This window comes from Calidris pugnax, unplaced genomic scaffold (genome assembly GCF_001431845.1).
Source record: "Calidris pugnax isolate Ruff unplaced genomic scaffold, ASM143184v1 scaffold71, whole genome shotgun sequence".
NCBI lineage: Eukaryota > Metazoa > Chordata > Aves > Charadriiformes > Scolopacidae > Calidris > Calidris pugnax.
In genome coordinates this window covers 102,773-121,800 of record NW_015090882.1, presented here as the reverse complement: position 1 = coordinate 121,800, position 19,028 = coordinate 102,773, and the positions used below count along the sequence as shown (strand labels likewise).

Sequence of the window (19,028 nt, the reverse complement as noted above, 5' to 3'; positions counted from 1 at the left end):
GCTAAAGATCTAGCTAGTGGAGGAGGTATCATAGGGCAGTTGGCCAGATCTCAAGAAATGCTGTTTCTCTGTAGTCCCAGATCTCACACCAAGCACAGGTGAAAGCATACTGCTGAGAAAAACAGCGAGTTCTAGAAGTTAAGCTATTCGAGTAGGTTTATTTAAACTGGGTGAACTACCAGGGCAGCCTGACAACTAGAATAAGGTTGCTTTATCTTCTAATCCCATAACTCATTCTTTTTCCTTCCCCATTACCTTTCACATGTCCTAGTCCTTCAGTCCAAGTTCTGTTTATTATGTTAATTTGTTTTTCAAGCTTAATTCCTTTATTCTTCCCCAGCAGCTTGTTAACTGGCTTCATGCCTCTCCCTTGTGTCCAATTTCATCCTGCCAGGTTCCAGGTTTCCCTTCCTTCAGGTCCCTTCCAAAGATCAGTCCCTCTGCTCTCTCTCTTTCGTAACACTTTGTCACTTGATATCTATTTAGAGTATACGTTTATTGCAATACATTTATTCGAGTTGGTCTAGAAAGCACTTGGAGAAATCATTTTCCATTTTCTCAATGCTTTTGTGCAGTGCCGTGGGGTATCTGTGCATGGGTAGAAGCTATCAGCTTTTATCTTGATATTTATTCATATGCTTTTCAGCTTGTAAATTTTTGACTTAAGGATTTAAATGCCTTACAACCTTGGATAGGATTTTGTCTATGAGTTCCTGGTCATCAGATTTCTATTTGTTTGAGTTAGGAGAATGTGACAGAGACCAACTATGTCTTTAGGTCTTTCCTTGACAACAACGGCGTTGGAAAGGGGGTATCTGTAACCACTAGTGCTTAAATGCTTTCTTGTAACACAAGGTATCAGAATGAAAAGGAAAAGTTTAACCTATATGGATGAAGCATTCTTAAAAATATCTTCTGACATTTTCTTCTTATTGCTGAACTTAGAAATTGATCTTATTTCCCAGCATCAGAGACAAAATGAAGAAAAAAAAAATCAATGCTGAAGATTGATCAATGTTTTTCAAAACTGACTTAATAAGATAAAAATCAATGCAGCTGTATTCTTTGCCATTATTTTATCACCAGTATCATTCAAACATGGTAATATTTGATTCTGTAGTTAAATGTGAAAACATTTTAGCTACCTCCTACAGAGCCAAAAAAAAACTTGAGGAGGGATTTATTTAGTCAAACTTTGGTTTTCTTTTTAATCCTAATTTTGGAACTTTGGCTTCTACAGAAACTGGAAACAGTGTCATATTTTAAGTGCCAGTATATAATTTTTCCTTTAATCACAGAGATTTAAATAGAACAAATTATTACTTGTATTTGCAAATTGCAAGCTCTGCTCCTCCCTTCCTCCTGCAAATAGCAGTTCCATTTTGCTTGGTTGAATGATCTGTACTCGAAAACTTGACGGTGAGCTTGGGCACCTCATCTCCCCGGTGGCAAACTCGCAGTACTTTGACTTTAGAGCCTTACTGTACTTTTACTAAAAGAGTAAAAAAAGTAGAGCCTTACTTTAGTACTTTTACTAAAAAATAAAATCAATTTATTTTTTAGCAAAAAATGAGCAGGCCATTTGAGGTTTTCTGTTGTGGGTTTTTTCCCCTCAATGACCATTTCCCTTTTCTGTCCCCGCTGCCCCCAATAATATTAAGATCTATTTAAAGAAAAGTCTTAAAAATTGCCTTCTGTAATATCGGTGAACCGGTTTCTAAGCCATGAGGTTGGCTGAACAGTTGAGAGGTATTTTAAAAAATAAGTTGCATTTTAATATTTCCATTCCTGTTTACGTGCTGTCTTGGGTTTATCCCTTTGAGCTTCTAGTTTGAAGTTTCTTGTAAGAACTGAAGGCTAGAAAATGTCCTTTTAGGAAAGAAAGTCAAGTGTCTCACACAATCACTGGGAGGTGTGAACTGAGATTTTTAGGGAAATACAAGACAGTGAAAGACCCCTGATAAAATCCTAGATATTGGTGAGCCTCTGGTAATGACATCTTTGTTTTTAAAGATTTATTTAATGAGAACAGAAAGACGGGTTTCTGCATAAATGTCTTACTGATTTGCGTCCCTATCTGTAAGATCACAGAATCACAGAATCTTCTAGGTTGGAAGGGACCTTAAAGATCATCTTGTCCAACCATCAACCTAATGTTGACAAAAATAGACACCCGCACAACAAACAAAAAGCAACACCATCACTAGACCGTGTCTCCCAGCACTTCATCAACCCATCTTTTGAACACCTCCAGGGATGGGGCCTCAACCACCTCCCTGGGCAGCCCATTCCAATGTCTGATAACCCTTTCGGTGACAAAATTTTTCCTAATATCCAGCCTGAACCTCCCCTGGCGCAACTTGAGGCCATGTGGTGTAACTTGAGGCCATAAAGATGCGCCAGAATGTCATAAAACAGGAAATGCAAACCTAATAGTAGGTAGGCACCGTTTTTGAGAATACGGGACTTAATAAGGTTCTCTGTCCGTCCTGTTACCTTTACCTCGCTTTTTTCATATTCCTTAACTAATTGATAAACGTAGCAAGGGTGCTGCTTTCCATGAGTAGCTCTGAGCAGCGGGAGGTGAGTTCAGAGTCGTTCTCTCCATCATAAACTGCATCACAGACGTTGTCTGTGAACACATAACGAGAGAGCTTGTACTTGGACCTCTCCTCTCTCTTTCCTCCCCTCTCCGTACCGCAGGAGGGAAATAGCACGGCATATTGCATGGCTAAAAAAAAGGTTATCAAGCCGGAATTTGTTACACCTCTGGGTCCGGTGGGCAGGCATTCATAACCGCTGTGGAACTCCACGGCTCATCACCACCTGAAGCTGGACGCCCTGAGAAGACAGATAATATCAGATCGGTTTGCTCGTTGCTCTGCAAACAATCCGATACTCCCTAATTGACAGCTTTTCCAAGGTTCATTTGTTAACTGAGAGCATGACATGTATCGAAGTTGTTTCTTCATAATGTGTTTGGCATTAAGAGGAGAAGCTGTCGAACGCCTCGGACGTCAACATTTCAGCAATAAGATACTTCGCCTCCAGTTTTGACTTTCAAACTAGTGACTTTATATCTGCAAGGGCATTTGTAAAGAGCATATGAGAAGACAGGACATAAGAAAAAAGCCTCAGTACATTCCCCAGAAAGTATTTTTGGTGCTTGGGAGATTTGCCTGAGTTATATGCGTCAACTGTTCTTCTTTCTTTTGGTATAAAACCTTGCGTTCTTGCTTAGCAAAGTACTCGCTTGAATACCCATTGGGTTTCAGAGGGTTCTTTGATTTTGGTAGATTAATAAGTAGGCATATCAGATTTTATTTATAATGATGCAGAATCCATGTGTAAAAGACATGCTCAAGGGTTTAACTTGCCTGTGCATCCACAAGAATAAAATGAAACCCCAAAGAAACCTCTGTTTCAAAGAATTCTAACCCTGCCCCAGATGAAGCCTGTGTTTGTTTGAAAGAATAAATTACCTGTGCGGAAGAGACCGGAGGATGATTTCTCCGCTGATCTTGTCACTGGTTTGCATTTGCTGTTTTCCTTTAGGTAGTTTTCATAAACACTTTCTTAGTTTCTAAGAACACAAATTGTGCCAGAACTTGTAACAGTCAGCTGATTCTTTTTTTTTTTTCATTCTGCAAAAGATTTCCACACTTCCATGCAACTGTTGGTATGCTGATAGCTGGCAAGGTGTTCATACAGGGTCTACAAGTACTAATTAAGAGTTTGGTCCCAAATACATCGTCATTAATAGCTGCTGCTTCTCCTTCATCCTGTGAACTTGATAGTTACAAGATGAATTTATCTTAGATGTACAAAAAAGTCTTCTAATTTTACTTTGTTGTTCTTCCTTAGTGTAAGCATGTTATTCTAAATATTTAATTTACCTTAATTTCTCTAGCACCTCATTAAGTTTCTGCACGTATTCTGCCTTCTGGGAGGAGTACGTGCCTGGGGTAGCACAAGAAATTTTCCAGCTGTTGTCAAAACAATGAAGGAGTTGGAGTGGTGCTTTGACTCGCGTTGTTTGGGAAGTGAAACACAGCTGTTCAGATGAGGGGAAAAAAATGAATGAATGGGTCAGGACGCCTTCATTTCACAGGAAGAAAAAGCATAGCTTTGACAGAAGTGCCTTTTCAAAAAATGCTAGGGAAGAATGAGCAAAGCCAGATTTTGCTTAGAAAAACTCAGAAACAAACTTTTTTGAAAGCCCTGAGGTCTGGAACCTGAGCACATGTCTCTCTTCTCTCTACTGTAGTCAAATATTCTACACTACACTACACTTGATCTTAGCCAAAAGGCCGAGAAGCGATTCCTGAGCCTTTAGGGGACGTTCTGGACCTAAGTACTTTCTGTTTTATTTGCAAGGTCTGTTGGCAAATGCCATTTGAGTCCCTGGCAAGCTCTGACTCCAGAGACCTTTCTGTCTTGCAGGGCAAGCACAAGCTGCACGTGGACACAGGACTGGAAGGTTCCTGGTGTGGCCTCATCCCCGTCGGGAGCTCCTGCGAGAGCGTGACCACCACGGGCCTCAGGTGGAACCTCAGTAAGTGAGATGCCTCGGGGACGGTGGGTTTGACATTATCCTAACCACACGTTTACACCAACCTCGCCAGTGCTGAAAGGCCTTATGTGTTTGATGATGGACCATGGCACTGAATCCCTGCCAGGCCATTTTTTGCCTAGAAATGAAGTTTAAGGCTGTGACGGGGAGGGGGAAGGAAACAAAAAAGGGAAGAGAAATATATTTAAACCTGAGATATCGCAGGCAGAAATGTGTTTTCCATTTGGGAGTCATTGTGCTGTTTAAATCGAACATTTGTTGAGGTCATGATACATTACCATCTTGATACATTGCCCTCCAGGGAGGGGAAGCTGCCAGTGCCTAAACTCCTGGTTATATGCCATAAAGTTACAACAAATAATAATGTGATACAGATTATTAAAGCTACCTCACTTTCCCCGAACTGCTTCGCATCTACTGTCTGTTTGTCAATTCTGAATGAATAGATCTTTTCCTTATTTTAAAGTGGGGAAAGGTACGTTTGATCTAGAACAGGGATATTTATCTGTAGAGAAAGGAGGTTTCTTGACCAAAAAAGGCTGAAAAAATCTTCATCCTCCTAACCCCCCTCCCACAATGAGTCATTCAGGATACATTTACTCAGGAAAATAATGGGATATTTTAGATAAAGATTCGTTTAAACTCATGGGAAGTGAAGCAATAATTAAGAGGCTCTGGTCTTGCGGTCTGATTTACACGGCCAGGCTGTAGAGCCACCGCATGCAGAAAAGACACATCATTCTCAGGGTCTGCAGTGCCTGCAGTGCCCTCGTTGGCTAATAATTAATCTGAGGTTGATCCACTGTGCCAGCCAGCAGCACATGGGCTGGTCCAGGGAGCATCTTGCTCCGCTGAGGGTTTGAGCACGCGCAGTTGAGGAGGTGGTAGGTGTTAGTAGCTTGATTATGATAAAAGATACGATTTTGGCATGAATTTCACGATGTGAGATATTTGCCAGGTGAAGAGCTGACTGGCTAGTGAGGTTTTCATCCTTTTGAACTGGATTAAGTTTAAAGAGATAAGGGGCCTGGAGCATCTCTCTTAGGAGGAAAGGCTGAGGGACTTGGCTCTTTTTAGTCTGGAGAAGAGAAGGCTGAGGGGGAATCTGATCAACACCTATAAATACTTCAAGGGTGGGTGTCAGGAGGATGGGGCCAGTCTTTTTTCAGTGGTGCCCAGGGACAGGACAAGAGGAAATGGGCACAAACTTGAACATAGGAAGTTCCATCTCAACATGAGGAGGAACTTTGCTGTGAGGGTGGCAGAGCCCTGGCAGAGGCTGCCCAGGGAGGTGGTGGAGTCTCCTTCTCTGGAGACATTCAAACCCACCTGGACACGTTCCTGTGGGACCTGCTCTGGGTGGACCTGCTTTGGCAGGGGGTTGGACTAGATGCTCTCCAGAGGTCCCTTCCGACCCCATACCATGCTGTGATTCTGTGATTGTAAGAGCTGAATGCATTGTAGAAGGGAAATTCTCTAAATTTGAAAGAGTCAAATATTTTTCTTTGTACTGATAAGTAGAGCTGACAAGGTACTGAATCTTCATCTGCTCGCCTCCTGTTGTGCAATGGATTCTGTGGCCTGTTCCACTGTCCCTTCTACTGAGGGACTGCTCATTTCTCCATAAATATTCTGCCCTCCAGAGTGAGGTGGAAGAAGCTCAAACCAGCCTCATGTTATTGAGGGGAGCATCTTGCTTGCGTTGCTTTGCAAAAGGCTACTGTGTGGATCAAAGTGTGGCAGATCCTGTAAGGATGCTGTCCTTTCTTGGGGTTTTGATTATTGGTTTAAAAAACAAGTTATTTTTCAGAAACATCAGATTTTTTTTGAATTTAATGGCATAAAATTTCATCAGATTTACAAGATGCTCATTAGAAAGATGGGAATTTTAATGGTGGTCTGTTGGCTTCCACAAATTACATGACTTTGTTACTACTAAATTGTGATTGCCTGACCTGCTGAACCTAAGGAGAAAGGGGTTACGAGTCCGGCAGTGCCAGCTGGAGAGGAATGCAGTGGGAAGTTCAGTGGTAATAAATAGTGGGTTTGTATCTAAAATTGGTTTGAGATACCATTTTTTTTGATGTTTATTGTTCTAGTTGTTCTGTAATAAATTTCTTCAGGATGCTTACACTTACATTACACTTAATTCAGTCTTTCTTTTTCTGAGGGACAAAAAAGTGTTTAAGTGACTGTTTCCTACATGTTCACATGACACCACCATCTCTGCTTCTCCCACCCTTGTTGCTGTCAGTTTCCAAGAGGAAGCCTCAGACCTTTACAGTGTTTTCCGTAGTGATGTGGACACTGTACCCCCTTACAGGCTACACTTTCAGTCTCAGTATTCATGTTTCTCACACAGGTTGTAGTTCTTCCATTTATTTCTCTGCATTATCACCTCAGAGACGTGAAAACAAAAATGATCCAGTCTTCTTCAAATATCTTTAATCTGAGACACCGAGGTCATTACAACCTGAAGCTGCTCTTGTGCCCAAGTGACTAGAGCTAAACTTTACTCATCCTAATACAGATTTCGAATTATGTTATTGTTCAGATCCTGATAAAACAAATTAAAGTGTAGTTGCATCCCCCAAAAGGGGAACCAATATTGCAAATATGGCATGTTGTTAGTTGCGACTTGGTTGGATTTTTTTACCCTAATAAATAAGCCTTACATTCAGATAACCTGAGTTTGATATTAGCTCTCGTTGTGTTCATGACTTCGGTGCTGCCTGTAGTTTTGCAGTTATAAAACTGTTAATCCTCCTGTGAATTGTGATGGAGAAGCAAAGGCTCACCTGGGAAGAAAAGGGAATGAGAAGATACTGAAGTGTGACGTGGATGTCAGCATTGCTGCTGATGGCTGACAGTGGCAGAGCTTTCCCTGGTTAGTTAATGGCATTCTGAGCACGTGCCTTCATAAACTTCAATGAATAAAATGCTCTGATTATAAATTCATTTTCGTATGTAAATCATAAAAGAAATGGCATTTTTAAGCCAAACATGACATGAAAAGCCTTTTTCTCCAGTTTGTTTTGGAATTAATTGAATATGACCTAATGAGTTTGTTTTTAAAGAGTGATTTTTCAGTTCTCAAAATATTTGTTTTAAGCGTCTCTGGCAATAAACTAATTCCATAATTTTAGGTCTGTCTGAACGGTCAAAAATGATGCATCAGGTGAGAGGGGGGCCCTCATTTTTGCAAATAATTTCCAGCAACTCAAAATTCAAATAGCATTCCGTTACAAGAAAGAGCTGGCCTCACATCATGGTTTTTAATGTTTAACTCTGATGTCTGTCTGAGCATACCTAGATTACTCTGCTGATTAAAATTTGTAAAACCTTGAAGGGGTAGTCAAATGTTATCTGTGTCTAATCTACATGTCCTGTAAAGAGACTTCATAGCCTCTGAAGAGAAAAACCAAGAGCTAAGACAGAAGCTGTGTCGGGGTTGAGAGTAGGCTACCAAAGGTCTTATTTTAATGGCTGAATTAGATAAACCTGAAATCTGTAAGCTGTTCTCCCAGCAGAGAAACACTGATATCTTGATTGCATTTTTAATATTGCAGAATTCAGTATTATTTGTGTGTCTGTGTGAAGAATGCAAGAAGCATGCATGCTTTTATAAATGCTTATCTTATCTTAGCTATTTGCTAGATCTTGGCACAAACAGAACTTTCTTTCATAGACCCATAGAATGGTTTGGGTTGGAAGGGACCTTCAAGATCATGGAGTTCCAACCCCCTGCCCTGGGCAGGGACACCTCCCACCAGAGCAGGTTGCTCCAAGCCCCATCCAGCCTGGCCTTGAACCCCTCCAGGGATGGGGCAGCCACAGCTTCTCTGGGCAACCTGGGCCAGTGTCTCACCACCCTCACAGCAAAAAATTTCTTCCTAATATCTCATATAAAACTCCCCTCTTTCAGTTTAAAACCATTACCCCTCATCCTATTGCTCTACTCCCTGATGAAGAGTCCCTCCCCATCTCTCCTGTAGCCCCTTCAGGTACTGGAAGGCCCCTGTAAGGTCTCCCTGGAGCCTTCTCTTCTCCAGGCTGAACAACCCCAGCCTGTCTTCATAGGAGAGATGCTCCAGCCCTCTGAGCATCTTCATTCATTTTAGTTCTCATCTTATGGCTGAAAATAACTTGGAGAAGAAAGTAGAAAATTGATTGGAGAAAATATTTTTTATCCATACTTGCTATTGTGCAGCACTCATTCAGAACACATTATAAAGATATTCTTTCCACTCCCAAAGGGGTACAGATCTTTTCTCTATTAAAATCTGATTTACAGCACAGGAATCAGATAATGCTTTATCTGATTTGACTCACCTGGCTGCTTGCTGATAACAGCTCCCATGTCTAATAAATAAATAACAAAAAATCTAATAACGCTAGAATTACCCAGCATTCTTCATTAGGTCCTCATGGGGCTTTCATGGAAAGGGAGTAAGAATGAAGGTGGGAATCAGCTTCCCTGTTCATCACAGAAAAGGTTGGAGGGTAATGGTAGGCTTTTCTAGGAAATGGTTCCTATTCTGGGAAATTACTGTAGAAAATAATCTTGCCAAATAATTTAAATTACTGTAGAAAATAATCTTGCCAAATAATTTACTCTTCATCTGTATGGCCTTTGGTATGCTGTATGTCATACCTGCACTGAAAATGCTGGTGTGCATATATATATTTATATATATATAAACTGTGATTGTGCTTTCCAGATAATTTTCATGCAAATTTGCTTCTTTAGGCAGGAAGTTAAATTGCTGTAAAACGCTCCCGTTCCAAAGAGCACCACTGTCATTTCACTTCAAAAGGCAATAGCGATAACAACGGGAGCAAGACCTTTCTCTAACTGTAGCAACAGAGCATCCACTGACTGCTGGCTTCACAGATAGACAAACAGCATCCCAAATCTTTATGATGCTGTTTACATTGTAAGCAAAATTGAAATGTTTGCATTGTTTTTTTTCCCCACTGTTTTACCTCACTGGGGTTTTGTTGACATTGCATTGTGAATGGGACAAAAAGATCACAAAAGCAGTGGGGTTTTGTGTCTCAGGAGAAACTGCAGAGTCCAAAAGACACAAGAAAAGAAGTAACTCTCCCTAGAAAAAAAAAAAAAAAAAAAAAAAAAAAGTCAGAAGGTGAGGGACTGTTGTGGAAAAGGCTGTAAATTAGGACAAGGGACAAGTATCCGTGTGCTAGCGCAGCTGTTTGTGTAAGCACTCTGTAAGTTGTTTCATAACTGAGATTGTTTATATGGCACATTTTGCTGCCCCAGTTCATTCTGGCTGAGGCAGACTGAGCGGCGCTCCCAGGGGTAGCTCTGTGCTCAGTGGCAGAGAGAAAAAGCTTCACAGCTGGATCCCTTTCTCTGCTTTCCTCTTCTTCCCTCCCTTCCCATGTTCTTCGCTGACAGAAGACCCCCAGTCCATCAGCTGGCCGTCCTCAGAGCTTTTGGTGACGTATTTTTTCCCTTGTTCATTAAAGCTTTAAGATTCTGGGTAGGGTGGGGTGACAGAAATGCTGCTGGTCCCAAAAGCTTTGGGTGGCCATGCCCTTTGGCGAGCTGTTTGCCTACAGGAGTGCTGCTGTCTGCCTTCCAGGGTCACATCATTTATTACAAGGCAGGGCCTGCTGAAACACTTGTCCAATAAAGCAGATGTTCTGATGGTGGCAGCCTGGCGTCCCACTGCTTTCCTGCCAGTCAGCAAAAGCAACAAGGAGGGCATTGCTTAGCACTTCATGAGGTGATTTCAAACCAAAAAGACCATTTGGCGGATGTTAAAGGACTGATGAACACAGAGGGGCACCTACAGATGGATTTGCATTTTTTCCCTGAACAGCAGCTTGAAAACTCCGTCAAACTTTGTGAAGGGGCTTGAAACAGGGATTTGAGGTCACACATACAGGCCATTTTGACATATTTCAAGGAATGCTTGGAATTAGTGGGAAGGAGATTTGGTTCCAGCTCTTCTTTAGCAGGGTCCTGGTATTCAGTTTGGAAAGGCTGCTTTAAAGTGATCAACGGATACGCTCTTCCTGATCACACTGTTGGGGCAACGTTACTGCTGTAGGACTCCACTTACAGAAGGATTCATGTGAGTACCTTAGTTCTGAACTAGCTCAAACCACTTCCAGTGGTAGGTTTAGCCCGGCTGGATGGCCATCTTGAACGGGACATAGGGACGTGTATATTTCATCCTTCCATAATAGATAGTAAAAGGTAGTAATTGTCAGGAAGGAGTGGAATAAAGCTTTCAGAAAGACTTCTCCAGCACAGCTGTGCACAGAGTGGGTGGCTCTCACAACCTAAGTGATACAGAATCACAGAATCTTCATGGTTGGAAGGGACCTTAGAGATCATTGAGTCCAACCATACAAAAAAAAAAACCCAACCAAACAAAAAAACCCCACAAAAAAAACCCCTAATGTCTTTTTATGTCTAGCTACGTTGCCGTGGCACGCTGCAACTATGGAAACTGATTTCATTATTAATACAGAGGTGAAAGAGTTGTCAAGAGAGGAAAATGCTGTTCTTACCCTGGCGTCCCCAACATTACTGCAGTCCCTCCTTCTGCTAATGGAAACGTAGCCTGGAGGTATGAGGGAATACGCGCTGCTCAGCTTTGGTGCAAGTAATCCCCATCTCTCTGGTGGCAGTAGATTGGTGGGAATACTAACGCCACGTGGAAATCCAAAGCAACCTGCTGCTGCTGAAGGACACGAGTTGTGAAGACAATGCATCTTTCTGGGGAGGAGAGAGCTCTGCTGAGAGCCGGAGAGGTACCATTTAGATTGGTGGGATCCAAAGTAATTCTGTGGATTTCAGCGGTGGCTCTCAATTTTCCTCAGTGAGTGCAGGGGCAGAATATGTCTAGGAAAGAGATCTTTGAGTTTATACTAAAGATATTTAACCCTAAATGCGTTCTCATCCGTCAACCTGCCCGTATGGATACTGGGAAATCATCTCATCTAGCCAGTGGCAGAGGCAAAGCTGGAACATAATGCTGTGCTTGAATGAAAGTCAGTGAAAAATTGGCCAGAGTACAAACACCCATTTGTCTTATCCCTTGCAAATATACTTTAATTGTTTTCATATTTAAATGCCTAGAATCAGCCGTAATAAATGTAAATGTCACATTGCCAAGAGATTTCCAAAAACAAGAAAGCTCTCTGAGGCATGTGGTGAGTTATTGCCGGTTCCTGAGGTCTCTGCAGAACCCCAGAAAGGGGCAAGGACCAGCAGGGGGACAAATCAATCACTTCTGGCTGGAGCCTCCCAGAGTTAAAAAATGAGGTGCCTTTGTCTGCGGTGACTCAGTTAAGGAACAAGTGTGCTATTTAGATTTTTGAAGGGTTGTCCAAGCAGATAGGCGTTACCATTAAGAATTGACTCCTCCTTTCCAATTTGTTTGTGGACCTTTTAGTTCTGTTTATTTTTTTAATACGTACTGGTGTATGTGATTGATCTCTTCTCCCCAAAAACATGACATGAGGGAAATTATTTCCTCTGCAGTGATCTATTCCTGTACCTTAATGGCAAACAATTGTGGCTATTCGCTCGTCAGTGTCTCAATTCTTCATTCCCTGCTCCCTTTCTAAAGACTTCCCGTTGTATCCGAGGGGGCCCTGCTCCCTCCCAGTTTTTGCCTCCAGATGTTTGTGGCAAAGAAGAGGTGGATTTTTCCTTGCTGTTATGTGGAAGTTCTGGAGGGGATGAAAGACTGGTGAATGTCATCACTGATTTTTGTTGTACGCTTCTAAAAAGTTACGTTTTGGCTGTAAGTTGTTTGTGGCATCCTGATGTGTAATTAAAAAGCCGTTAACAACTGACTCTAGTGAGTGTACTCTGGAGCTATTAATTTTAGATGCACATACCAATTACAGACCAGTAAGCAAATCTGATGTTTTCAGGTGAGTTGGAAAATACGGTTGTCTGATAGATGAATACATGTCTTGCCATAGAAGCAGCTGTGGCCTTTTTTGGGCAGTAAATACTCATGGGGGAGTCAGGGGAAGAAAAAAGAGGGGAAGAGTGGCAAAACTGGGAGGTGAGGAGATGACATTTGGGATTAGAAACATATTTTGGAGAGGAAAAAAGGGCAGATAGCATGAAAATATGTGAAGATATTAGGGGCAACGGAGCTGGTGAGGGGTCTGGAGCACAAGTCTTGTGAGGAGAGGCTGAGGGAGCTGGGGGTGTTGAGCCTGGAGAAAAGGAGGCTGAGGGGAGACCTTCTGGCTCTCTCCAACTCCCTGAAAGGAGGGTGTAGCCAGGGGGGGTCGGTCTCTTCTCCCAAGGAACAGGTGATGGGACAAGAGGAAATGGCCCAAAGTTGCACCAAGGGAGGTTCAGGTTGGAGACTGAGGAAAATGTTTCCAGGGAAAGGGTTCTTAAGCCTCGGACTGGGCTGCCCAGGGAAGGGGTTGAGGCCCCATCCCTGGAGGGATTTAAAAGCCGGGTTGCCATAGTGCTTAGAGACATGGGTTAGTGATGGGTTTTATCAGAGTGAGGTTGATGGTTGGACTGGATGATCTGAAAGGTCCCTTCCAACCTGGACAGTTCTATGATTCTATGAGAACAGAGGTGTTTTAAGTAGACAGTTGACATCTTCCCTTTTGAAGCACTGAATTTAGACCCAAAATTCCTAGTCTTCTTATTGCTGTGTTGTTAGCAATCATCTCCCTTTGTTTCTGCTGCTCTCCGGGCATAATAACCTACTTCTCCTTCCAGTAAACTGGTACGCTCAACTGGTGCAGCCTGTCCACAGGATCTGCTCGGGTGTTGATCCAGCAGCGAAAGATGGCATTAGGCATTTGATTTGAAAATGAGAAGGAAAACTCTTTACTTGCACTCTTCTGGCTACCAATTCAAGATACTGAAATTACAGATAACCACAGAGAAATAAAATTAAGTATAGGTTTTGGATGTAATCGTGTTCATTGGTTCAGGACACGGCCACTTTTTAGTGTCTCAAGTGTATTCTCTGGGAATGAATCTTGAGTTTTAGTTGAAGATGCAGATTAGTACAACCTCGGCCTCTCCCACCCCAGAAACCGAGACACCTGGGAGGAATAAGGTGAGGGGCTGCTGAAACGGGGGATTTTCTTCTCGTTCAGGCGGTTTACTCTGTGCAACTGCTCTAGCTGCTTACAAGTTAGGCATTCATTTCTCGTAGCGCCCGCCTGAGCTCTCAGCACCCTGACAGCCCTGCCTTGTGTCAGCCCAGCCCTGTAAAGCCCAGGATCCTCCACAATGAAAGCTGTGCTATCTTCTCTAAGATACCCACTTTTGACGTTAATGTGCCTGTGCCTTTGCTCTGGAACAGTTTAACGGTTGTGATGGCATTATCAATTCCCTTGTAATAAGCAACGCACAGAAACCCTGGAGGAATTTAATATGCATGCATTCAATGCAGTTGAAATCTATGCAGTAAATAAAGTGTAAAGCCCTACGATGAATCAGGGCTCAAAGTGTGTCCGTTAAGAGAATACTATTTACTGAAAGAGCCTGGCCTGCTTGGTTAATGTGACTGTAAAATTAAAAGATGAAAGCTAAAGAACCTGAATTAAAATTTCACAGGTAAATTTGAATTCTGGCATCCCGCAGCTCTCAAGTCCATCACTTTGCAGCCTTAGAATTTTTTAGGAGTCATCTTCTATGTGTGTTATATCCAGATGAATCACAGAATCTTCATGGTTGGAAGGGACCTTTGAGATGATCAAGTCCAACCATGCACACACAAAAAAGCCCCAGGCCAAGTGTGGGTCCCTGTACTATTAACAGGTCTGTAGCTTGTCCCATTGCATCAATACAAGTCCAGGTCAGTATGTGGGAGCTGAGTTTCCTGTGTTATCTACATTTTGAAGCCTTTCCTTGTATTTAATAAGAAAATATTGATAAAACCAATGAAATCATTCAAACAAGTCCAAATGTTTGTAGTATATTTTAAGTGGGTGCTGATACATAGCTTGAAAAAAATAGTAAATCCAAATAAATGGGTGTGGGATGGATGTCAGGAGAGCTTACAATCTGTACAGCTTCCTGTGACATCAGTCCTGAAAAACCTAAAAAAAGGTTCCTCTTTTATAAGCTTTCAGTGTTGGGGATTCCTTCATAACTGCTTCTTTAGAAAGCCTGCTCCAATTAGAATTCTTTTTTTTTTCCTTTCCCTATTCTGCAGATACAGTGTGTGTGATAAATATGTTCTCATGCTGTTAAGGATTGGAAGACAGCATTTATAATCTAATTGCCAATAAGAAATCTCAGAATTGTACATTTCGGTTTCCCAAGCGTAGGGCATAACTCTAGAATTTACCCAGGCACCAGCAATAGCCCTGTATCACTGCTGATTGGCATCCCCCTTAATGATGCTGTTTATAAGACAATTTTCTAATCAGCTACATGAACACTCATCAGGAGCTTGCTTCTTGATTTAAAGCAGAGGAGATGGAGAGAAAGAGAGGGTTTGTTTTGCTTAGAAAAACAAACAAGGGCAAAAGCAAGTTATAAAGAGAAATATCAGGGTTGGGCTTTTTTTTTTTTCCATTTTACAGAGCGTTGACACAGTGAGGCAAACCACAATTACAGGGAGCTTTGATATCATGATGGATTATGCATTTAAAAGCTCAATGTAGAATTCAAAGCTGTGGCGTGAATGAGTCAGTATTCTTCAGGGTATTTCCATCGTGTATTTTGAAATTCGATGATGATAGCTTAAACGTTAACATTCTGGATTTGAACAGGTGTTATATTTCCAATCATTATTTAATAATAATGATGTGACTTGATGTTGTAGGTAGCCTGTTGGGTCTAGTCTGTTGAAGGTGAAGCACGGTCAGTTTTCCGTTCATTCCCCATGTGAAATTTTTGGTTTCATCCCAATAACTTTAGCCGACCCTCTCTCCCACTCAAAGAATAATTAATTATTCCTTTCCCTTTTCCTGTCTCATTTTATTCTTGTGTTCTGTAATGGACAGAATAGCTTTAATTTTGAAAATGTTACCTAAAACACACGTAAGCTGGATCTAGTGTGTCCGGCATGGAAACAATTTATTATCTGATTTAAGAGTTTTTAACAAGATGAGCTCCAGTTGACCACCTGGACAATTTATGAATCACTTTGGTACACACAAATAAAGTACCTCTTCTAAATTTATCCCTGAGTAATCACTGTAAAACCCTTATAAACACACCTTACTATCCCGTGGTCCATATATCCAGTGCGTGTTGAAGAATTCGTGTTTTATGAAATCTAGAGGTGCCTCTGTCCCTTTCTTCACTGAAACAGAGCGACTTAAGCCCCTGATTCATTGGAAGATTCAGGCATGCACGTGTTTCCATACGTGTGACTAGTTCGGTGTATGTAAAGGGATTATCCAGTGGGTAAAGTTAAACATGCAGAAGTACTTACTACAAGTCAAACTCTGCAGTGAGAGATGTAACCTTCAAAAAATGCCTGGAATGGCTTTTCTGTATGTAAAATAAGAGGGTAGTGACTTTAATCTCAGTCTCCGGGGTTAGCTGTCAGCGCTGGTTCCTACTTGAATCTCTCTTCTCACTCACCAATACTATAAAGCTCCCGTTTCTAGCTCTGCACATTTTTTATGTATTGCTGGTTGGCTGTAGTAATTTACATGATTTCTTCCCGATTTTACTGTTGAATGTCTCTGGGCAAAGCATGGAGACATAGTAAGACAAACGACTTCCAAATATTTCTTGCATCTGGCTCCTTTCCTTGTAGTTAACAGATGTGGTTTCCTACCAATGCAGCTGTCAGGTCCGTGCATCAAGTAGATTTTTCACGTGAGGATTCTGGAAAAAAAAAAAAAAAGGGTTCTGCATACCTACCAGAATTCTCAAACAATAGTGAAGTTTTAATTAAAATAGCCAAAAGCATTAGAATATGGTGCATGTCTGCATGGTCGTAAGAGAATAAAACGCTCTGAATAGAGTGAGTCAATCACAGTGGATTTGAATTATTAAATTTTTTTTTACACTGCTAAATACTTGCCACACTTTTGTGTCATATGGAAAGCAAGGTTTTCAATCCACATTAAACCCATGTCTGCAGCCAGTGCAAGGTGCTCGCTGGGGAACAGGGAAAATTTTCCGCATCGTGTCGCGGGCTGGAATGTATAAAATACAAACATCAACATAAATCTTAGTTGTACTGGAATCATTAAGTACTGTTCCTTTTTGATTTTAAAATATGAAGGGTTGCTGTGTTTACCTTTTAAATGGTCCCAAAAGGCTGCACACTGGTTTTTGGCATGTGCAAATCAAGGAATGCTGGCAATACTCTGAAGGACAGCTTTCTGTGGGGAGCTTATGTAGAGATTGATGTTGCTCATTTGCAAAGTACAGTCAGAAGGTCGGTTGGTTCTTCAGAGCTTGTGCCTGACTCTTCCCCTTTGCCGCCGCCTTTTGTTAACCCTGTGTGTTCATCTTAGTACAGTTCTGGAACGGACCTGCACCATTTAAGACTTGCCTTGGATTTTTGGGAGCCCTCCCGCTCATGATTAATGTTGCATCCCAGATATCTCAAGAAAACACTGTTGTCGGTGCACCTTTAGATGACTTTAGTTCAAGAGGACAGGGAACTGCTGGAGAGAGTCCAGCGAAGGGCAACAAAGATGATTCAAGGATTGGAGCATCTCCCTGATGAGGAAAGGCTGAGAGAGCTGGGGCTCTTGAGCCTGGAGAAGAGAAGGCTGAGGGGAGACTTTATCAATGCTGACAAGTGTCTAAAGGGTGGGTTGAAGGAGGATGGAGCCAGACTCTTCTCAGTGGTTCCCAGTGAGAGGACGAGGGGCAACGGGCACAAGTTGGAACATAAGAGGTTCCACTCAAATATGAGAAAAAACAACTTCACAGTGAGGGTGACAGAGCCCTGGCAGAGGCTGCCCAGGGAGGGTGTGGAGTCCCCTTCTTTGGAGATTTTCAAGACCCGCCTGGATGCTCCTGAGTAACATGCTCTGACAAGCTCTAGGCAATCCTGCTTCAGCAGGGGAGTTGGCCTAGATGATCTCTATGGTCCCTTCCAACCGTAAGAATTCAGTGAAATTCAGTGAAATTCCAGCTCAAATCACGTCAGAAGAATTTTACTCATGGCTGTGAAATTAACTTTTTCCAGTTCACGCCATTCTCTAACTTCCTGGGGTAATGATTCCCTAGATGTTGGTCAGTCTTGGTTTTGCGTCTGGATTACCTGAATTTCTCTGCCAATTTTGTCGTCTGCCTCCTCTGATGCCGTTTTCAAGAAATCTTTCAGAAGTTAAGGCAATCTTAAAAAAAAAAAAAACAGAACAAAAAAAAACCAACCACACAAGCAAAAAAACCCCAAAAAACTTCATCATCATCATGGCCCAGCACTACTTGCTGACTCAGCGGGTGGCAGACCAGGCTGGGTCTCCGGCAGTAGGGCTGGAACACCTCATTAGCTCTCATTAGCATACTGCCTCTCTGCTGGCTCTCTTCTCCTCTCTGTCTCCTTAACTCTTTGGGGCAGGGACTGTCTACTATGCTGGGTGCATACAGCACACCCTGTCCTGCCTGGTAGTCACATATTACAGGGGTAAACATCATTAATTTTAATTAGGAGGTGACTTCTGGAGTTACATTTGAAAGTTAGTACTATGGGATGGTTCCTCATTTTAAATAAATACATATTCTGTGTGTGTTAGAGGCTGCATCTGGGTGACTATCCTTAGAAACTGTGTTGTGGAAAGAGAAGAGATTCATTGTTTGACATACAGTGCCATCTACAGAATAGGCTGTGCAGCCTCTTTGTACATTAAAAGGGGGTTTTGGGGTTGGTTTGTTTCTCTTTTTTTTTTTTGTCACAGCACAGTTGACATTCAGGGCTAGAGAGCGCATTGGAAGTTTTTAGCAGATGCCTGCAGAGTTGGAGGATGAGGATGAAAGTTGGAGAGCCCCAGGGCATAGCCAGGCTCTTGCTAGGGAGCAGTTCCTGCTCTCTTACCTGCTGCCACTTGGGAAGCTGATTTTCTCCCCCAGGGTCCCCAAATGGGAGGTGGGTTGTGTGGTTGTGTGCTCCTCAGTTGTGATCTGCAATGGCTGTAGGCCAGGCTGCATCAACAGCACTCTTTATTAACTTTCTCTTAGAAGCCTAAATCGTTGGAGTCTGTTGGTTTGGGGTTTTTGGGAGGTTTTGTTTTGTTTTTCTTAAAATACAACTATTTCTACAAATGCTGCAACTGCACTAACTTTCCCAGCAAGCGCATGACCTGCTACTGACAGACACACAGAGGTGGAAGAAGGAGGGAAGGGACCAGAGAGGAAAAAGTCCTTCTGGGATCAGGCTGTGAACACGAGGTATGGTGAAGCACCCTCTCAGCTGTGTTCTCTGTTAAGAGTGGGTTTAAACGCTGGGGGAGAAGGTGGGGGTGTCCTCTCCCGTGGTGTTACACCAGCACGTGCTGTAGA

At 42.2% G+C, this 19,028-nt stretch overlaps 1 protein-coding gene across 2 annotated transcripts in view; it reads left to right on the top strand.

Moving 5' to 3' along the window:
* TPK1 (thiamin pyrophosphokinase 1) overlaps positions 1-19,028 on the top strand; it is a 332,423-nt gene that overhangs the window by 251,120 nt on the left and 62,275 nt on the right. For both annotated transcript variants that reach the window (XM_014946981.1, XM_014946980.1), the window contains one exon: positions 4,444-4,555. In XM_014946981.1, the coding sequence (XP_014802467.1) occupies positions 4,444-4,555 (112 nt within the window). The remainder of the gene's footprint in view (positions 1-4,443; positions 4,556-19,028) is intronic.